Here is a 20,542-nt window from a genome sequence, read left to right on the forward strand (position 1 = left end):
GACCCCGTGAGGAGTTCCCTTACAGTACACGCATTTTGGTGCGGTAGCTGCACAGGTGTCATCCCCATGCTTCTCTCCGCATTTGGAACAGCGTGCCTTGCTGCCACAGTGGGAGGCCGTATGTCCCAACTGCTTACAGTTTTGGCAGTTCATGACCCGGGGAACGAACAAACGCACAGGTAGTCGAAGTTTTCCCAGCTCGATGTAGTGAGGAAGAGCTGAACCAGAAAAGGTCACACGGAACGAGTCTGTGGGGGTAAAACTCTTTTTACCCTCGCTGACAGATACTGAGCCCAGTTTTTGGACATCCAGTATCTTCACCGGAGGAAGCAAACGGTTCTTGAAACGGCCAACCGCCTGCTTCTCCAAGATCTCGGGGGTCAGACTCGCTTCGGTGACCACACCTTCGATCTCCACATCACGAGCTGGGATGTAAACTCTGTACTCGAGCGTGAAGAGCTGGGAGGCAGCAATCTCGTTAGCCTGCTTCAGGTTAGAGACGGAGACACGAAGTTTATTGTGCCTAACCTTCGTGATTTCAGTCACGGCCGAGTATCGCTTCGTCAGATCATTAGTAATTTGCATTACATTCAAAGGTTTGTTTCTGGGCTGAAAGTAGACAACCCATGGGCCAGTCGAGTCATCTGGATAGGCTCGCGATCGGGGGTTTATCTGAGCCTGTCCTTTGCCAGACTGAGACGATGAACCAGAGATGACATCATCTTTCTTTTGAGATGACGTACGTTTTCGACCCTTCTTGCCATCGCGTGGCAAAGTGGTGTCATCTTCTGACAAAACGTCCATTTCGTCTTGCGACAAAATGTCCATTTTGCCGTACTAGTGGGAGCGAAAAACGCTCTACCACTGAAACGATAATCACTCGGACACAATACACAAAAAAAAACTACAAACACAGAACACAAACTTAAAATTTAACTGTGGGCGAAAGAGAGAAACAAGAACAAAAACTTATCTGATAATCCTATACTACTACCACCGAGCGTATAAACGGCAGCAACGGAGCGACGCGCAGCGTGGATGATCTTCGATCAGCGTGTGCGGGCGGTCTTCGTTGGTGTGTGCTTATGTGAGGGTCGGCACTCAGCTGAACACACGATGATAGATGAGCGGTGTAAATGCGGAGGCAGATGCTGACACTCGATGACGATGATCCGTGTGCAGGTATGCGTTACCACGCACCGATGGTGCGCAAAATGGTTGGCGAATTGGCAATCGTAAAAACAATTTTCCTTCCGATGATGCCGAAAACACACTTTCTTCTCAGAAAAAACTCACTTTTAGTTAATTATTTAGCTGGGAACTCTAAGCGAGAAAAAACTGACAATTTAAATCAAGCGAATAGCGAGAAAACTTCCAAAATAGCGGAGCGCGAACTAAGTCGACCGTACTTCTTGCTAGGACGCAGTGGAATGAATTGTTATGATATATATCTAAGTGTTTTTACATTGTTCATGTCTTGGCAATTCAGTATTTTAAACAGGTTTTTTAACCTGCATGTCAGTATAACAATTGATATCTTAAAACTAAAAACTAAAACTAAATCTTATCTAAGTATAAAGGGAATTAATCGTTGCAATTGAGGATTGCAACGATTTTTGCCTGAAATTATTAATTATTTTGTTGGACATTTGTGCTAAAGTCTCAACATTCGAAATTCTATGTATTTCGGTAGTACTGTACCAGGGAGGCAACTTCAAAATCATCTTCAGAATTTTGTTCTGAATCCTTTGAAGTGCTTTTTTCCTGGTAGTGCAACAACTAGACCATATTGGCACAGCGTAAAGCATGGCCGGTCTAAAAACTTGTTTAAATATTAGAAGTTTATTCGTCAGGCAAAGTTTGGATTTCCTGTTAATAAGAGGATACAAACATTTTATATATTTGTTACATTTGGCTTGAATGCCCTCAATGTGATCTTTAAAAGTTAATTTATGGTCAAGTATTAATCCAAGATATTTCACTTGGTTTGACCAGGAAATTGGAACTCCGTTCATAGTGACTATGTGACTACTACTAGGTTTCAAAAACGAAGCTCTAGGCTTATGTGGAAATATTATAAGTTGAGTTTTGGAAGCGTTGGGAGAAATCTTCCATTTTTGTAAATAAGAAGAGAAAATATCTAAACTTTTCTGCAATCTGCTGCAAATAACACGAAGACTTCTTCCTTTAGCGGAAATGCCTGTGTCATCAGCGAACAAAGATTTGTGGCAACCCTGAGGCAAATCAGGGAGGTCCGAAGTGAAAATGTTATACAATATAGGCCCAAGAATGCTACCCTGAGGAACTCCTGCCCTAACAGGTAGTCGATTAGATTTGGAATTTTGATAATTTACTTGAAGAGTTCTGTCAGTTAAATAATTTTGAACTAATTTCATAATATAAAGTGGAAAATTAAACTTTTTCAATTTAGCAATCAAACCTTCATGCCAAACACTGTCGAATGCTTTTTCTATGTCTAGAAGAGCAACTCCAGTTGAGTGGCCTTCAGATTTGTTTGAACGAATTAAATTGTTAACTCTTAAGAGTTGATGAGTAGTTGAATGCCCATGGCGAAATCCAAACTGCTCATCTGCAAAAATTGAGTTCGTATTGATGTGAAGCATCATTCTATTCAAAATTATCTTTTCAAAAAGTTTACTTATTGAAGAAAGCAAACTTATTGGACGGTAGCTAGAAGCTTCAGCTGGATTTTTATCCGGCTTCAAAATTGGAACAACTTTTGCATTTTTCCATTTATCAGGAAAGTATGCCAAATGGAAACATCTGTTAAATAATTTTACCAAGAAAGACAAGGTACTCTCTGGGAGTTTTTTGATGAGGATATAGAAAATTCCATCATCACCTGGAGCTTTCGTATTTTGAAATTTTTTAGTTATAGACCTTACTTCGTCCAAATCAGTCCCCCAGGAATCATCAAAAATATTTTCCCGAGAGAAAATATTCAGAAAATCCCGAGCAACCTGATTCTCAATAGGACTAGTAAGACCCAAACTGAAATTATGGGAACTCTCGAATTGCTTAGCAAGTTTCTGAGCTTTTTCCAAATTTGTGATCAAAATTTTACCACCTTCTTTAAGCGCTGGAATAGGCTTTTGAGGTTTTTTCAAAATTTTTGTGAGTTTCCAAAAGGGTTTGGAACTCGGGTCTAATTTAGAAATATTATTTTCAAAAGTTTTGTTCCTCAGGGCAGAGAATCGCTTTTTAATTTGTTTTTGCAAATCCCGCCAGATAACTTTCATGGCAGGATCGCGTGTTCTTTGATATTGTCTCCTACGGACATTTTTAAGACGGATCAAGAGCTGAAGATCGTCGTCTATTATAATTGAATCGAATTTAACCTCGCATTTTGGTACTGAGGCAGCTCTTGCTTCAACTATAGAAGTAGTCAGAGATTCAAGAGCATAATTAATTTCATCTTTGGTTTGCAAAGGAATGTTTGGATCGAAGTTATATTCCATAAATGTTCGATACTGCTCCCAATCAGCTCTATGGTAATTGAAAGTAGAGCTGTTGGGATTACAAATTATTTCTTGGGATATTTCAAAAGTTACTGGAAGGTGATCAGAACCGAAGTCAGCATGGGTAACCAATTGGCTACAAAGTTGACATGAATCAGTTAAGACCAAATCAATAGTGGAGGGATTTCTTGCAGAAGAAAAGCATGTTGGGCTGTTTGGATATTGAATAGTGTAATAACCTGCAGAACAATCATCAAACAGAATATTACCATTGGAATTGCTTTGAGCATTATTCCATGAGCGGTGTTTTGCATTAAAATCACCAATAATGAAGAATTTAGACCTATGACGGGTAAGTTTCTGGAGGTCACCCTTGAGAAAATTCTTTTGCTGGCCTACGCATTGGAATGGCAAATAGGCAAAAGTTGTCCAAATTTTGTTTCAACTGAAACTCCCAAAGTTTCAAAAACTTTGGTTTCAAATGAAGAAAGAATTTTATGTTTGATTCGTCTATGAACAATGATGGCAACGCCACCACAGGGTCCATCAAGACGATCATTTCTATAAATCAAGTAATTTGCGTCCTTCTTAACCTTATGGTCAGGTTTAAGGAACGTTTCAGTTATAACGGCAATATGCACGTTATGAACTCGCAAAAAGTTAAATAGCTCGTCTTCATTATCTTTAAGAGATCGAGCATTCCAATTTACAATATTTAATGCTTTAAAATCCATTACTGAATTTTAAAGTCATGACAATATTATTTGCAAATTTTACTCCAGTTTGAATAGCATCAAACATGGAGTTAGATTTAAGCATATCAGAAATCATGTCAATTAATGAATTCTGTAAAAATTCCATTTTGGGGGCAGTAATGCTTCCTAAGTCAAAATTGTCAAAATTTCCATTAGAACGTTGGTTAGTATTTTGATTTCTACCCGCTGCAATAGCAGCATAGGTAGCTCCATTAACTCGCTGAACATTGTTAGCAGCGAGGGGAGTAGGTACAGATGAAACATTTGAAGCAGGGGAGATATTTGTACCTACGGGTACGAATGTAGAATTTGTTCCTCGCTGACCGTTGTTAACAGCAGAGGAATTTGTACCTGGTCGGAAACGTGGAGTGTTTCCTACCTGACGGTTAGAACGAGATTGTAGGATCGCTTTGCGAGTCTTACATTCCCAAAAATTGGATTTGTGGTTTTCACCACAATTTGTACATTTAAATTTCTTAGGATCTTCCTTCACAGGACAGTCGTCCTTTGCGTGAGAGGAATCACCACAATTCATGCATTTAGCTGGCATGTAGCAATTTTTAGTTCCGTGACCCCATCCCTGGCATTTACGGCACTGGGTGAGGTTTTGGAAATTTCCTCCAGTCTTCCTGAAGTGTTCCCACTTCACTCGGACATGGAGCATAAGGCTAGCTTTTTCTAAGGCCTTAAGGTTGTTTAGTTCACTAGACTTGAAGTGAACTAAATAAAAATCATTAGAAATCCCGTTGCGCGAATCGCCAGGACGGGATTTCATTTTCATTTTGATTACTTGGAGTGGCACAACTCCAAGTAATTTTGCCAGTTCATCTTTGATCTGATCCAGGGATTCACCACTGGGCAGTCCTTTCATGACAACCTTGAACACACGTTCAGTTTTGGTGTCGTAAGTAAAAAATTTGTGCTTCTTCTCAGTAAGATACTTGAGAAGACATTTAAATCCGTCCAAGGTTTCAGCCAATACACGGCATTCACCCCGACGTCCAATTTGTAGTGAAAACTTAACTTTCACGAAATTCAAAAGTTCCATGCGAAGAGCATGGAAATCGGTAGTGGTTATCACTATAGGGGGAATCTTTTCCTTCTTGGCATTAAGCCGGGAAAGTTTACTAGAATTTTTCTTGGATGATGGATCATTCTCATCATCCGTGAGCAAATCAAATTGATTACTCAAATTAATTTCATCAGAAGGGGGGTCAAGAGTTTGCCCCTTTCTTTTGCGTTTAGGCGCCATGGCGGCAGTAAATTTTTATCCAAATCGACTTCCAAGCAGATTACTATAAGAATCTGAAGGATCGAAGAGGAATTTTCCAAATCGATATCCAAGAAGGATTACCTCGGGTAGGGTCCAAACAAGGATCGAAGAGGAATAAGAGTTGAACAAGGTAGACAATTTTTACAGGTTGAGCACTGAAAAGTGCTGTTTAAATTTGTTGTAGCTTTAGGTAGTAGTAACACCATAGAGGTAACTCTAAGACTAGAAGGTTCCGAAATAATGTGCTCAACTTTTTGGCTCAGCTCTGGTACTCTCTTCGGTCCCAAGCTAATCGATTCACCCCTCGAAACAGAGGAAAAACCAATAACCCCTCATTTTATCTGTCAAACTTTCATAGCGAATCAAAACAAACATTGTGTAGTAGTAGAATCTCGACTAGAATGGGGTAAGTTAATCGTTTGCTTGGGACCAATAGGCTAGTCAAGTAGTGAGCCAATTTAAAATCGTTAGTTTCGTATTGATTGTTGGTAACACTTCCTTCAGCAAAAAGCAAATAGATCCGCACGGCAAGAGAGCACGATGCGGACTGAGCCAGATGAAAATGATAAACAACTTTACACGGCGTTGCTTCCGCTAGTGTGCGTGCGCTAAACGTCACTAATCTCTATAGGAAATATTACTGAATAACAACGCTCTTGATTGGCTTCTAACCGACTTGAAAATACTAGTTAAAAAATCCTTTGAGAAGCCCCCTGTCGAACTAGTCGAAAAAAGAATACCCACAATCTTTGTGTGAAGAAACGGTGGCTTGCTGGAGGAATGAAGAGATAAGACAAAGTCCGCTGGATTTCATGCATAGATTGTCAGATGCTTATGGGATTTTACCAGGAGTAAGAGTTGCAGAGTCGCCGTCAACGTCAATGCTTACTTTCATAAGGGCCAATGCAGCAAACGTAAACAATTACTTTTTGCGTGAATTTCTTGAAAATGAAAACTCACTCAAGAAAACCAACACCATGATTGTGTACAGAAAGAGTCCTCCTATCCGATAAAATTAGTGGCTTACTTGAATTGACTTTGACGTACCAGACATTTACGAAAGAAGCCATTATTTATGTTTTCGACATTGGTCCTAATGAATGCTCAGTGTCGATATCACGAAAATTTTATTTTGACAGATCGATGTCCAACTATGCCAGCTATACCACTGAGGCAAAACAAAAAAGGGGTCAGCTTTGAGTCAGCTTTTTGCATGAAGTTCCACATAAGTTATGTGTTAACACTTTAGTGGCGGGGGAGCAAATGGGAGCACATTCCCAGCAAAAATCGTACTTGCATTGACTGTTAGATCGTGCGAATAATGTTATTATAAGTGTTATATATGTTTGTCTGTGATACTATTATACTACTAATATAACTTTCCAAAAGGTGATTGTTTTAATAATCCAGAGAGTGGCTATTCGACCTCGGATGGCCGTCTTCCCGTCCATTGTCCCTAACAGTATTTTTTTTTCATTAATATTTTTTTAATAAATAAAACAAAGATCATACGAACTAATCGATTCTTGTCTCTATTATCATTACAGGTCGCAATCAACAAGGCACATTTGCAACGTAGTCACGGAGCACTATGATTGTCAGATTAACAATGTGCATTTAAAAAACGGAGAATTCCATGATTTCGGGCTGGAGCATAATCCTCAACAAAAATTGACATTTCGAGACTCCACATTAGAGTATCTTCCCAAATCATTGATCGATGCGTTCCCTCGTGTGACCCTCCTGAATCTCAACAGTCTTATCATTACCTCGATCCAACAAAATGCATTTGAAAGGGCAGCAAACCTTCAAACGATGTATCTTGAAAATAATCGTCTAACTCGTATTAATCCTAGCGCATTTAGAGGGGCGAATAATTTACAAACACTGGTGCTGTCAAAAAATGAAATAACATCAATCGATTATTATACCTTCGATTCGCCTACTAATTTGCAACTTCTTTACTTGGATCAAAATCAATTGGATTCGTTACCAGCGTTCACATATACTGCTTATCTAAAAATTTTGAATGCATCACATAACAACATTGCGTCAATCAATGATAATCACTTCCGCAATCAAAGACACCTCAAAACACTAGATTTGTCATTCAACCGACTGAAGCGATTGAATTTGCAACAACTTGTTGCTAACCTTGATCTAGTCAATGTGAGCTTCAACGACTTGACGGATTTTATCATGCCACCACATGTGACCCGTTTAGATGCCAGAAATAATTCCCTAACGGAATTCGTAGTAGGCCAACAGTGCACCCTTGTAAATTTAATCCTCGCCCGGAACAAACTCGATACAACACCAGAGCTGCAAACTTGTCTTTCAATGGAATATTTGGATCTGTCTAACAATTTGTTGGAAGTATTTGGATTTCGACCATGGATGGCAAATTTACAATATCTTATTTTGGCGCATAATAATTTGTTTGAAATGCATACAAATAAAATTCCCCCAAAACCATTCAGTTTAAAAGTACTTGAATTATCTCATAACAAACTTTCTTACGGACCTTCTTTAAACGTATTTAAGAAGCTGGAATGGGTGGGCTTAAACGATAACAATCTTATTTCATTGAAGTCTTATGTAAATAGATCACACACCCATAGCCTTCAATATCGAATGTCAAATAATGAGTGGAGCTGCAGCGAAATTAAAAAGTTTGAAAGCTCGACTGTCGATAAAAATAAGAACCTATGTGCAGCGGAGATGCGGAATGAAAATGGCATTTGCTGTAGAACTTACTTAAAGCCATACAACGATCGATTGAACCAGATCTTGCGGGAAGCTGACTTCCATGAACGTGCAAATCAGAAAAATTGCCCGAAACCAGTATCAACTACTAGCAATCAAATAACCGATGAAGTTCGAAATGCAATCGCCAGTGCTAATGCTGAAAATGCTGACAAACTTAGGGAGATTGAGAACGCTAGGATTCTGGCAAATAATTGGCAAAAAGCATTGGAAGAGGTAAAAGCTAAACGAAATCGTCTCAACAGTTCTAAGCGCAATGTGGCTAATGAAATTGAGAAGCAGCGACAATTCCATCGCGTGACAAAGGAAGGATTGATATCAAATAAGGAAATGTTAGAGCGGATCATCAAATTCGTTCAGGAGAAAGACACATTTAACAGAGGCCTACTGTCAAGGCGTCAACAAGATACCGAAGATGCAAACCGTTTGCTTGGCGAAAAGCAGCAGGAAATTGAAAGACATAATCTCAAATCTGCAGAGAATGCACACGGCATTGAAAAAGGAAGAGAAAGCCAAGAAGCAGGAGAAGGACATGCTCGAGAAGAAAGTTAACAAAAATGCAGCATCCATTCATGGGGGCTCGGGGAAAATATCCTAGTGAAAGCTCATGAATTTATTCAACACATAATAAAATGTCAAAACAAATTCAACTGTTTTTACCTAACGAATATCACATAAATCTCGGATTAGTTAGATAACGCGAAGGAGCTTGGGATTGAACCCACGACCTTCTGCTCAGTAAGCAAAAACGTTTGCCAATAGGCATACGAGCTCTTTTTTAATCATCGAGTAGTTGTTATTACCAAACAAATAAAGCGATTGACGAATTTTGAATGTGAATGGGCCTGAGATTAGAATGATGATGTTCTGCTTAGTAAGCAAAAACGATCGTTCTAAGGTCACCGAGCCTCTCATTTCACATCATAGCTTCACTCAAGTTGTTGTAATCATTCAAACCCGACACCTAGGGGCAAGACAGCTGTACCATAGAGGTAACTCTAAGACCAGAAGGTCCCGAAGAAACGAGCTCAACTTTTTGGGTCAGCTCTGGTACTATCTTCGGTCTCAAGCTAATAGATGCACCCCTCAAAACATAGGAAAATCCACGAACCCCTCATTTTTTTCTGTCAAACTTTCATAGCGAATCAAAACAAACAAAGTGCTAGTACTAGAATTTCGACTAGAATGGGGTACGTTAATCGATTTGCTTGGGACCAATAGGCTAGTCAAGTAGTGAGCCAATTTCAAATCGTTAGCTTCCACCGGTTGGCTGTACTTAGAGTAAATATATTTGCAGCGAGTGAATTAAAGCTACTCACATTTACTCAAAAATTATCAAAGAAAATATCGTCTGACAGCATATTAAATATGCTAATATTGGTTTTTAATATACACACAGTTCTTATGAATTACTCTTGGCCTGACCAAGGATCGATTCGTTAGAATGATGTGGTTGAAAATGTTTGGTGATGTGGTGGTGTTATTTCAGAAGCGTGCATGTTGATTTCTCGCCCAGAGATTTGAGAAGATTCTGGCTTGTATGCTAACAGAGCCCTCTCATCTTGTTGATTTAACTTCGGAATCCTACATAAAAGTTGAGGTGTATCGTAGATTAGGTCAGCTCTGGCTTGGTCAGTTCATGATGATTGACCGTTGAAGTTATTCTCTTTCGTGAGAGTTGGTGATATGCTGGTTCTGGTTCACAATAAATAAATTTAGTAATTGTTCTTATCTATGTTCATTTTGTATTCTGTATTTTAGTTCAGAATTTAGAGTTAAGATTAGGATTAAGTATTTAAAATTTTAAACAATTCAAGTTCCCTCCCCTTGGCTAGTTTTTGCACCTTGCTGTTGGTGGGCGGGCTTAATTTCATGCTTTATAGTGGAGTGTTGGAGACGGTAGATTTATGGTCGGCGTTGCTGGCTCATGCCGCTATAGAATGGCGTCATGGGCAGGCAATGGGGATTACTAAGCTTCCACTCTCCTTTTTTTTTTTTTAACTCTATTTGTTTCAAATTCAAAATAAATTACATTTCATTTTAACCTAGGTGCTCCAGTTACTGCAGTAACGTACCAGCCTTAATTGTTATGATATATATCTAAGTGTTTTTTACATTGTTCATGTCTTGGCAATTCAGTATTTTAAACAGGTTTTTTAACCTGCATGTCAGTATAACAATTGATATCTTAAAACTAAAAACTAAAACTAAATCTTATCTAAGTATAAAGGGAATTAATCGTTGCAATTGAGGATTGCAACGATTTTTGCCTGAAATTATTAATTATTTTGTTGGACATTTGTGCTAAAGTCTCAACATTCGAAATTCTATGTACTTCGGTTGTACTGTACCAGGGAGGCAACTTCAAAATCATTTTCAGAATTTTGTTCTGAATCCTTTGAAGTGATTTTTTCCTGGTAGTGCAGCAACTAGACCATATTGGCACAGCGTAAAGCATGGCCGGTCTAAAAACTTGTTTAAATATTAGAAGTTTATTCGTCAGGCAAAGTTTGGATTTCCTGTTAATAAGAGGATACAAACATTTTATATATTTGTTACATTTGGCTTGAATGCCCTCAATGTGATCTTTAAAAGTTAATTTTTGGTCAAGTATTAATCCAAGATATTTCACTTGGTTTGACCAGGAAATTGGAACTCCGTTCATAGTGACTATGTGACTACTACTAGGTTTCAAAAACGAAGCTCTAGGCTTATGTGGAAATATTATAAGTTGAGTTTTGGAAGCGTTGGGAGAAATCTTCCATTTTTGTAAATAAGAAGAGAAAATATCTAAACTTTTCTGCAGTCTGCTGCAAATAACACGTAGACTTCTTCCTTTAGCGGAAATGCCTGTGTCATCAGCGAACAAAGATTTGTGGCAACCCTGAGGCAAATCAGGGAGGTCCGAAGTGAAAATGTTATACAATATAGGCCCAAGAATGCTACCCTGAGGAACTCCTGCCCTAACAGGTAGTCGATTAGATTTGGAATTTTGATAATTTACTTGAAGAGTTCTGTCAGTTAAATAATTTTGAACTAATTTCATAATATAAAGTGGAAAATTAAACTTTTTCAATTTAGCAATCAAACCTTCATGCCAAACACTGTCGAATGCTTTTTCTATGTCTAGAAGAGCAACTCCAGTTGAGTGGCCTTCAGATTTGTTTGAACGAATTAAATTGTTAACTCTTAAGAGTTGATGAGTAGTTGAATGCCCATGGCGAAATCCAAACTGCTCATCTGCAAAAATTGAGTTCGTATTGATGTGAAGCATCATTCTATTCAAAATTATCTTTTCAAAAAGTTTACTTATTGAAGAAAGCAAACTTATTGGACGGTAGCTAGAAGCTTCAGCTGGATTTTTATCCGGCTTCAAAATTGGAACAACTTTTGCATTTTTCCATTTATCAGGAAAGTATGCCAAATGGAAACATCTGTTAAATAATTTTACCAAGAAAGACAAGGTACTCTCTGGGAGTTTTTTGATGAGGATATAGAAAATTCCATCATCACCTGGAGCTTTCATATTTTGAAATTTTTTAGTTATAGACCTTACTTCGTCCAAATCAGTCCCCCAGGAATCATCAAAAATATTTTCCCGAGAGAAAATATTCAGAAAATCCCGAGCAACCTGATTCTCAATAGGACTAGTAAGACCCAAACTGAAATTATGGGAACTCTCGAATTGCTTAGCAAGTTTCTGAGCTTTTTCCAAATTTGTGATCAAAATTTTACCACCTTCTTTAAGCGCTGGAATAGGCTTTTGAGGTTTTTTCAAAATTTTTGTGAGTTTCCAAAAGGGTTTGGAACTCGGGTCTAATTTAGAAATATTATTTTCAAAAGTTTTGTTCCTCAGGGCAGAGAATCGCTTTTTAATTTGTTTTTGCAAATCCCGCCAGATAACTTTCATGGCAGGATCGCGTGTTCTTTGATATTGTCTCCTACGGACATTTTTAAGACGGATCAAGAGCTGAAGATCGTCGTCTATTATAATTGAATCGAATTTAACCTCGCATTTTGGTACTGAGGCAGCTCTTGCTTCAACTATAGAAGTAGTCAGAGATTCAAGAGCATAATTAATTTCATCTTTGGTTTGCAAAGGAATGTTTGGATCGAAGTTATATTCCATAAATGTTCGATACTGCTCCCAATCAGCTCTATGGTAATTGAAAGTAGAGCTGTTGGGATTACAAATTATTTCTTGGGATATTTCAAAAGTTACTGGAAGGTGATCAGAACCGAAGTCAGCATGGGTAACCAATTGGCTACAAAGTTGACATGAATCAGTTAAGACCAAATCAATAGTGGAGGGATTTCTTGCAGAAGAAAAGCATGTTGGGCTGTTTGGATATTGAATAGTGTAATAACCTGCAGAACAATCATCAAACAGAATATTACCATTGGAATTGCTTTGAGCATTATTCCATGAGCGGTGTTTTGCATTAAAATCACCAATAATGAAGAATTTAGACCTATGACGGGTAAGTTTCTGGAGGTCACCCTTGAGAAAATTCTTTTGCTGGCCTACGCATTGGAATGGCAAATAGGCAGCTATAAACGTAAGTTGTCCAAATTTTGTTTCAACTGAAACTCCCAAAGTTTCAAAAACTTTGGTTTCAAATGAAGAAAGAATTTTATGTTTGATTCGTCTATGAACAATGATGGCAACGCCACCACAGGGTCCATCAAGACGATCATTTCTATAAATCAAGTAATTTGCGTCCTTCTTAACCTTATGGTCAGGTTTAAGGAACGTTTCAGTTATAACGGCAATATGCACGTTATGAACTCGCAAAAAGTTAAATAGCTCGTCTTCATTATCTTTAAGAGATCGAGCATTCCAATTTACAATATTCAATGCTTTAAAATCCATTACTGAATTTTAAAGTCATGACTATATTATTTGCAAATTTTACTCCAGTTTGAATAGCATCAAACATGGAGTTAGATTTAAGCATATCAGAAATCATGTCAATTAATGATTTCTGTAAAAATTCCATTTTAGGGGCAGTAATGCTTCCTAAGTCAAAATTGTCAAAATTTCCGTTAGAACGGTGGTTAGTATTTTGATTTCTACCCGTTGCAATAGCAGCATAGGTAGCTCCATTAACTTGCTGAACATTGTTAGCAGCGAGGGGAGTAGGTACAGATGAAACATTTGAAGCAGGGGAGATATTTGTACCTACGGGTACGAATGTAGAATTTGTTCCTCGCTGACCGTTGTTAACAGCAGAGGAATTTGTACCTGGTCGGAAACGTGGAGCGTTTCCTACCTGACGGTTAGAACGAGATTGTAGGATCGCTTTGCGAGTCTTACATTCCCAAAAATTGGATTTGTGGTTTTCACCACAATTTGAACATTTAAATTTCTTAGGATCTTCCTTCACAGGACAGTCGTCCTTTGCGTGAGAGGAATCACCACAATTCATGCATTTAGCTGGCATGTAGCAATTTTTAGTTCCGTGACCCCATCCCTGGCACTTACGGCACTGGGTGAGGTTTTGGAAATTTCCTCCAGTCTTCCTGAAGTGTTCCCACTTCACTCGGACATGGAGCATAAGGCTAGCTTTATCTAAGGCCTTAAGGTTGTTTAGTTCACTAGATTTGAAGTGAACTAAATAAAAATCATTAGAAATCCCGTTGCGCGAATCGCCAGGACGGGATTTCATTTTCATTTTGATTACTTGGAGTGGCACAACTCCAAGTAATTTTGCCAGTCCATCTTTGATCTGATCCAGGGATTCACCACTGGGCAGTCCTTTCATGACAACCTTGAACACACGTTCAGTTTTGGTGTCGTAAGTAAAAAAATTGTGCTTCTTCTCAGTAAGATACTTGAGAAGACATTTAAATCCGTCCAAGGTTTCAGCCAATACACGGCATTCACCCCGACGTCCAATTTGTAGTGAAAACTTAACTTTCACGAAATTCAAAAGTTCCATGCGAAGAGCATGGAAATCGGTAGTGGTTATCACAATAGGGGGAATCTTTTCCTTCTTGGCATTAAGCCGGGAAAGTTTACTAGAATTTTTCTTGGATGATGGATCATTCTCATCATCCGTGAGCAAATCAAATTGATTACTCAAATTAATTTCATCAGAAGGGGGGTCAAGAGTTTGCCCCTTTCTTTTGTGTTTCATGGCGACAGTAAATTTTTATCCAAATCGACTTCCAAGCAGATTACTATAAGAATCTGAAGGATCGAAGAGGAATTTTCCAAATCGATATCCAAGAAGGATTACCTCGGGTAGGGTCCAAACAAGGATCGAAGAGGAATAAGAGTTGAACAAGGTAGAAAATTTTTACAGGTTGAGCACTGAAAAGTGCTGTTTAAATTTGTTGCAGCTTTAGGTAGTAGTAACACTTCCTTCAGCAAAAAGCAAATAGATCCGCACGGCAAGAGAGCACGATGCGGACTGAAGCTTCCACTCTCTGATAAACCACTGCATGAGAGAACCAAAGATCTAGTCTAGCAGTGATAGTATCACACTTGTTACTCCTTTTATTGAGAGCCGCGTCGTAGTACGCTTACGTATAGGCACTGACGTTGGGTGTGATACTGGCGGGTTTTGCCGCAAACCACTCTTATTTTATTTATTTTTTACGCAGATAGATTTATTTGGGTTTGCAAGGGAATTAAACTATTGAAATATTTCAGAAAGTGCCCATCGGTGCTCCTTCTATTTACGTGACAAGCTTTCATTGTTGTTTTCATTGAGGTATTACTCAGGGAACAATGTTAAACATCATTTTGGAACATGGTATTTTAACTAATCTTATATGTGCTTCATTTTGATTTGGGATTGAACTATGGCTCGGGATTTCCACTGTGGTGTGCTTCTATTGTGATATACCCATATGTATTTTTGTGGTGCGACATAGTGGAAACGTGAGAGCGTAATTGGAATATATACCCTTTATAATTTAAAAATCAGCTAGGAAACTAACTTCAAAATGAAGCATTTTAGTCACATGAAGGTGTTACCTGGGTCGAACTAAGATATAATAAATAGGTATAAGCTTAAATCAAAAGTACTTGAAACACGTTTAATTTTAGATTACAAGCACAAGTGCCGGTACTTAATAAAGCATGGTTTATAATTGATTAGGTTAATTAGAGCTTTTAATGATTTATTAAATTAGACTTATGAGATATCATAATCATCAAATGAACTTAAATAAGAAACTTCAGAAAGTCTAATGACATTAAGTATATTAACAAAAGAATTAGGATGCGGGGGGTCCGCTTAGGGAGGCAATTAACCTTTAAAGTTGTAGAATAAATCTTCTTATTTAGTCTTGAACTTTAATAAGAAAACGCAGGCAGACCAATAGCATTAAGCAGATTTACAAGGAGAGGAATAGTTTAGGAAATAAGAAAAGGAAAGGTATGTGACAATTAATAGCTTTTAAACTTTTGGAGGTATTGTATTCCCCTGAGTTTGTTGTACTCGATTACTGTATAATTCTCTCAATACGCGAAATCTCTTATATATGCGGTTAAAGCATTTGAGTTAACTTATTTCTTAGTGTTCAAGTACTTACATTTTTAAACAGTAGTCAATGTTATCTATGAACTAAACCATACGTAAAATCGTTCTTTCCTTATGTGGTATTGATGCATGTTTAACTTTTCGCGGCTGTCGGAATCAACGCGCCTACGTCTACGGAGCTTACGCAGAAGTGATACGCAATTCGGTAGAGCTTGTCAAACGCTTTTGAGCTTCTGTAGTATAGAATTTGTTCGGTACGGTCACGAAATCTTGAAATGATTGATACGTGCGGTAAAATAACTATATTGAAACAAAGCTAAACAGTAAAATAAGTAGAATATTTAGGGAGTAAACCAAAATTTATCAACTTGCCAACATAGGCTATCACATTTATTTTTGTGGCACTCTTTAAATGATAATAAGCCTTTTTTTCTCGCTTCGGTTGTCTCGCACGGCTTTCGGAATACGCGCGGTTTTCATAACTTACATAATTTAGATATTTCGTTCGAAACGGATTTACTTATTCAATCGGTTTACTACGCGGATGTATCTACGCGCACACGTCACAGCATTTTTTCTATAACTATCTTGAAACAATACATACGGAATCCAGTGTTCAAGCGACCAACATAGGCTAGTCCTTCTGCTGTATTGTCAAAGATAGAAGCAAAATTTATTCAAATGGGTCAAGTCTTGAAAATTAAGCAGTCACGCAGCTCCAGCTTGAAACCCAAAAAAAAAATATTAAACTATTCAAGTTTAACTATGTTCAGCGAGTACAGATCATTCCGGCACATTCAGAATATTGTCATTCTTGATCACGACGATCTGTCCCACCATGGCAGCAAATGGAGGTTTGCAACCTTTCGTTGCTCGAGACTGTAGTTGATCAAGATACTCTGGGTACCATCGGGCCCAAATACGCTGGAATAACTTCTGGGTGAGTTGCCAGTGGTCCAAACGGTTGTCCGGCGTGTTGACATGACTTGGCACCGGAAGGGCTTGCAGGTTTGAGCCTACCATGAAATTGCCAGCCGTTAGAGCCTCACTGAGATTGGATGGAACCGGTGTCAACGGTTTCGAATTTAGGCACATTTCGATCGGTGTTAACAACTTTATCATGTCCTCTTGAGGGATGCTGATGTTTGGCCAACTTCACTTTTATTATTATTTTCGGACTTTACGTCGCAGTTCTAATGGAATACTGGAATACATTATCCGTATAATTTTTAAGATTGACAATCATTGGGAACTGGACAATACCAGTTTCAACCTTGTTTTCAACATAACAATCGTAATCAGTTTGCTATGTGTATACGATATTGAGCAACGCAAATTACTCAGAGCTACTCAAAATTAACTCCGATTTTACTCATAATCGAAACCCCCAGCCCGGCACCGACGACGACAAGTTTCGCAAAATACACGATAAACAAGCGATTTTACCATAATTCTCTTTAATATGAAAAAAAAAACTTGGGAACTTGTTTTTCTGCTATGTAAAACGCTGTCCAGACTGGAGAGTTATAACATGTTATAACGGTTGTCAAATAATTGCAACACAGAAACCACCATCAAGATAGCGCTATAACGTGTTATAACTGTGTAGTCTGAACGTACTATAAGCCTCAGTAAACAAAAAGCTACGAAAAAGCACTCAGGCCTTCATTAACCCTTTGTCTGTACCTTGGGGTCAATTTGACCCCAGGCCACTTTGATAGGCTGTAACTTTTTTATTTGCAATGGATTTTTTTAATTCTTTCACGACTAGGTGCGTCCATCGGAACCCTGCAATACTCGATAAAATTTACTTAAAAAAACTTGAAAAAATATTGCTTGGAAAACATTTATTGAAATACTTACGTTCTCGATAGCAGTCAATAATGTATTCCAAACTGGATCAAGCGTGCACTCTATTTTTCGTAATATTCCGAAGCGTTCTGCCCAAGATCTGACAGGTACATTTTTCTACAATAGTGGCCTGCGATAAATGATAATGTATTTTTCCCACAAGACTCAACTATGTGCTTGCACTCGGATGCATACCTTACCGACAGTATCGCTTTTCCTATGTTCTATCTAAAACCGCAAAACAGATCACGCGCGATCGAAATTATCCCGCCAGGAAACAAACGGATTGTTTTTATCTGGAACAAGCTCACCAATTACAACAACCACTGTCACTATTTTTTTTAACACATTTATTACACTTGTTTGAAACACAGTTTACACGTTTACATTTTCACAATTTAAAACAAAGTCTAGGGCTTGAACAGAAAAAAAAACCTTTTCGGCATCTAACACAAAGTTTACGTAACATATAAACAATTTTAGAGCTTTCCTTCTACAACTTCTTTGAACATTAATTAATTCAGGAATCAAGAAGTCCCTAAACCCTACTCTTTTATCTATGATTGTCTCCAATTTCAGACGAAGAAAGATCCATAAATCTCGAACACGAACACAACTGGAAAATTTATGTTCTAAATCCTCAGGAACGTTTGGACAGAACTGGCACAAGGACTGTCTTGTCGGTTAGTGCGGTGCAGTAAGTCTGCATGAGGTATTTTCCGGTTGACCAACAGGAAGGATGTTGATCTTTCAGCCGATGTAAGATGTTTGCTGTTGATATTATTCCATACTTTGCTCCATATGATGCTTGGGTTTTCTTCAACAATTTTAGGGCGCTTCATCTTGTCGCGGAAGAAATTGTGTAGTCCATCAGATGATGGGTTTCTTATTATCTGCTCTGGTATATAGGGCACTAGTTTCTATATATTTTAAACAGGGATATAGCGCTGGTATGGCCGCAATGTTTGGTGGATTTGCTATGTGCACTGAAAGATCTCGTGCGAACGGTGTGTGCTCAAGACTACAGCAGAATCTGTTCACCAGAAGTGATTTGCTTTTGTGCATGGGCAGATGAAGATTTAAGCCACCACAATTTAGAGGCAATGTAAGTTGCTCCATAGGAACTCTTGTAGGGAAACGACTCCATAAGAAGTATCCTATTTGCGATGTTATTCTTGCAGTTGCAGAGTTAGGCATACTAAGAACTGAAGCCAAATACCACAAACGTGACGTAATAAACGTGTTTAAAACAATTACCTTCTGGTGCAGAGTCAGGTTTCTTGATTTGAACAACCACATAAGATGCGATGTTTTTTGGCTCACTCAGTACCAGAACAACGATCCCAAGCAGTCCCAAGCTATTTCACTCACCCCTTCATGTTCTGCATGAATCCACACACCCCTGATGTTATCTGTCAAAAATTCATAGCGAATCAAAACAAACATAGTGTAGTAATAGAATTTCAACTAGAATAGGGTACGTTAATCGTTTGCTTGGGACCAATAGGCTACTAAAGTGGTGAGCCAATTTAAAATCGTTAGTTTCGTATTGATTGTTGGCATTACTGCTCCTAAAATGGAATTTTTACAGAATTCATTAATTGACATGATTTCTGATATGCTTAAATCTAACTCCATGTTTGATGCTATTCAAACTGGAGTAAAATTTGCAAATAATATTGTCATGACTTTAAAATTCAGTAATAGATTTTTAAGCACTAAATATTTTAAATTGGAATGCTCGATCTCTTAAAGATAATGAAGACGAGCTATTTAACTTTTTGAAAGTTCATAACGTGCATATTGCCATTACAACTGAAGCGTTCCTTAAACCTGACCATAAGGTTAAGAAGGACTCAAAATATTTCATTTATAGAAATGATCGTCTTGATGGACCCTGTGGTGGCGTTGCCATCATTGTTCATAGACGAATCAAACATAAAATTCTTTCTTCATTTGAAACCAAAGTTTTTGAAACTTTGGGAGTTTCAGTTGAAACAAAATTTGGACAACTTACGTTTATAGCTGCCTATTTGCCATTCCAATGCGTAGGCCAGCAAAAGAATTTTCTCAAGGGTGACCTCCAGAAACTTACCCGTCATAGGTCTAAATTCTTCATTATTGGTGATTTTAATGCTAAACACCGCTCATGGAATAATGCTCAAAGCAATTCCAATGGTAATATTCTGTTTGATGATTGTTCTGCAGGTTATTACACTATTCAATATCCAAACAGTCCAACATGCTTTTCTTCAGCAAGAAATCCCTCAACTATTGATTTGGTCTTAACTGATTCATGTCAACTTTGTAGCCAACTGGTTACCCATGCTGACTTCGGTTCTGATCACTTTCCAGTAACTTTTGAAATATCCCAAGAAATAATTTGTAATCCCAACAGCTCTACTTTCAATTACCATAGAGCTGATTGGGAGCAATATCGAACATTTATGGAATATAACTTCGATCCAAACATTCCTTTGCAAACCAAAGATGAAATTAATTATGCTCTTGAATCTTTGACTACTTCCATATATACCTCAGTACCAAAATGCGAGGTTAAATTCGATTCAATTATAATAGACGACGATCTTCAGCTCTTGATCCGTCTTAAAAATGTCCGTAGGAGACAATATCAAAGAACACGCGATCCTTCCATGAAAGTTATCTGGCGGGATTTGCAAAAACAAATTAAAAAGTGATTCTCTGCCCTGAGGATCAAAACTTTTGAAAATAATGTTTCTAAATTAGACCCGAGTTCCAAACCCTTTTGGAAACTCACAAAAATTTTGAAAAAAAACCCCAAAAGCCTAAATATTCCAGCGCTTAAAGAAGGTGGTGAAATTTTGATCACAAATTTGGAAAAAGCTCAGTAATTGCTTGCTAAGCAATTCGAGAGTTCCCATAATTTCAGTTTCGGTTTTACTA

General features: G+C 38.0%; 1 protein-coding gene across 5 annotated transcripts in view; it reads left to right on the top strand.

Moving 5' to 3' along the window:
- The window catches only part of LOC135703294 (slit homolog 1 protein-like), a 110,682-nt gene that overhangs the window by 30,031 nt on the left and 60,109 nt on the right, over nt 1-20,542 (top strand). For 2 of the 5 annotated variants that reach the window (XM_065224795.1, XM_065224733.1), the window contains exon 5: nt 7,055-8,924. The exons of the other annotated variants lie outside the window; for them this stretch is intronic. In XM_065224795.1, coding sequence (XP_065080867.1) covers nt 7,055-8,825 — 1,771 coding nt within the window. In that variant the 3' untranslated portion in view covers nt 8,826-8,924. Of the gene's footprint in view, nt 1-7,054; nt 8,925-20,542 lie in introns of those variants that run through there. 5 annotated transcript variants of the gene reach the window in all.

The sequence above is a fragment of the Ochlerotatus camptorhynchus genome, unplaced genomic scaffold, assembly GCF_037179485.1.
Source record: "Ochlerotatus camptorhynchus isolate MF236.1 unplaced genomic scaffold, CSIRO-AGI_Acam_v1.1 ptg000002l, whole genome shotgun sequence".
Classification (NCBI taxonomy): domain Eukaryota; kingdom Metazoa; phylum Arthropoda; class Insecta; order Diptera; family Culicidae; genus Ochlerotatus; species Ochlerotatus camptorhynchus.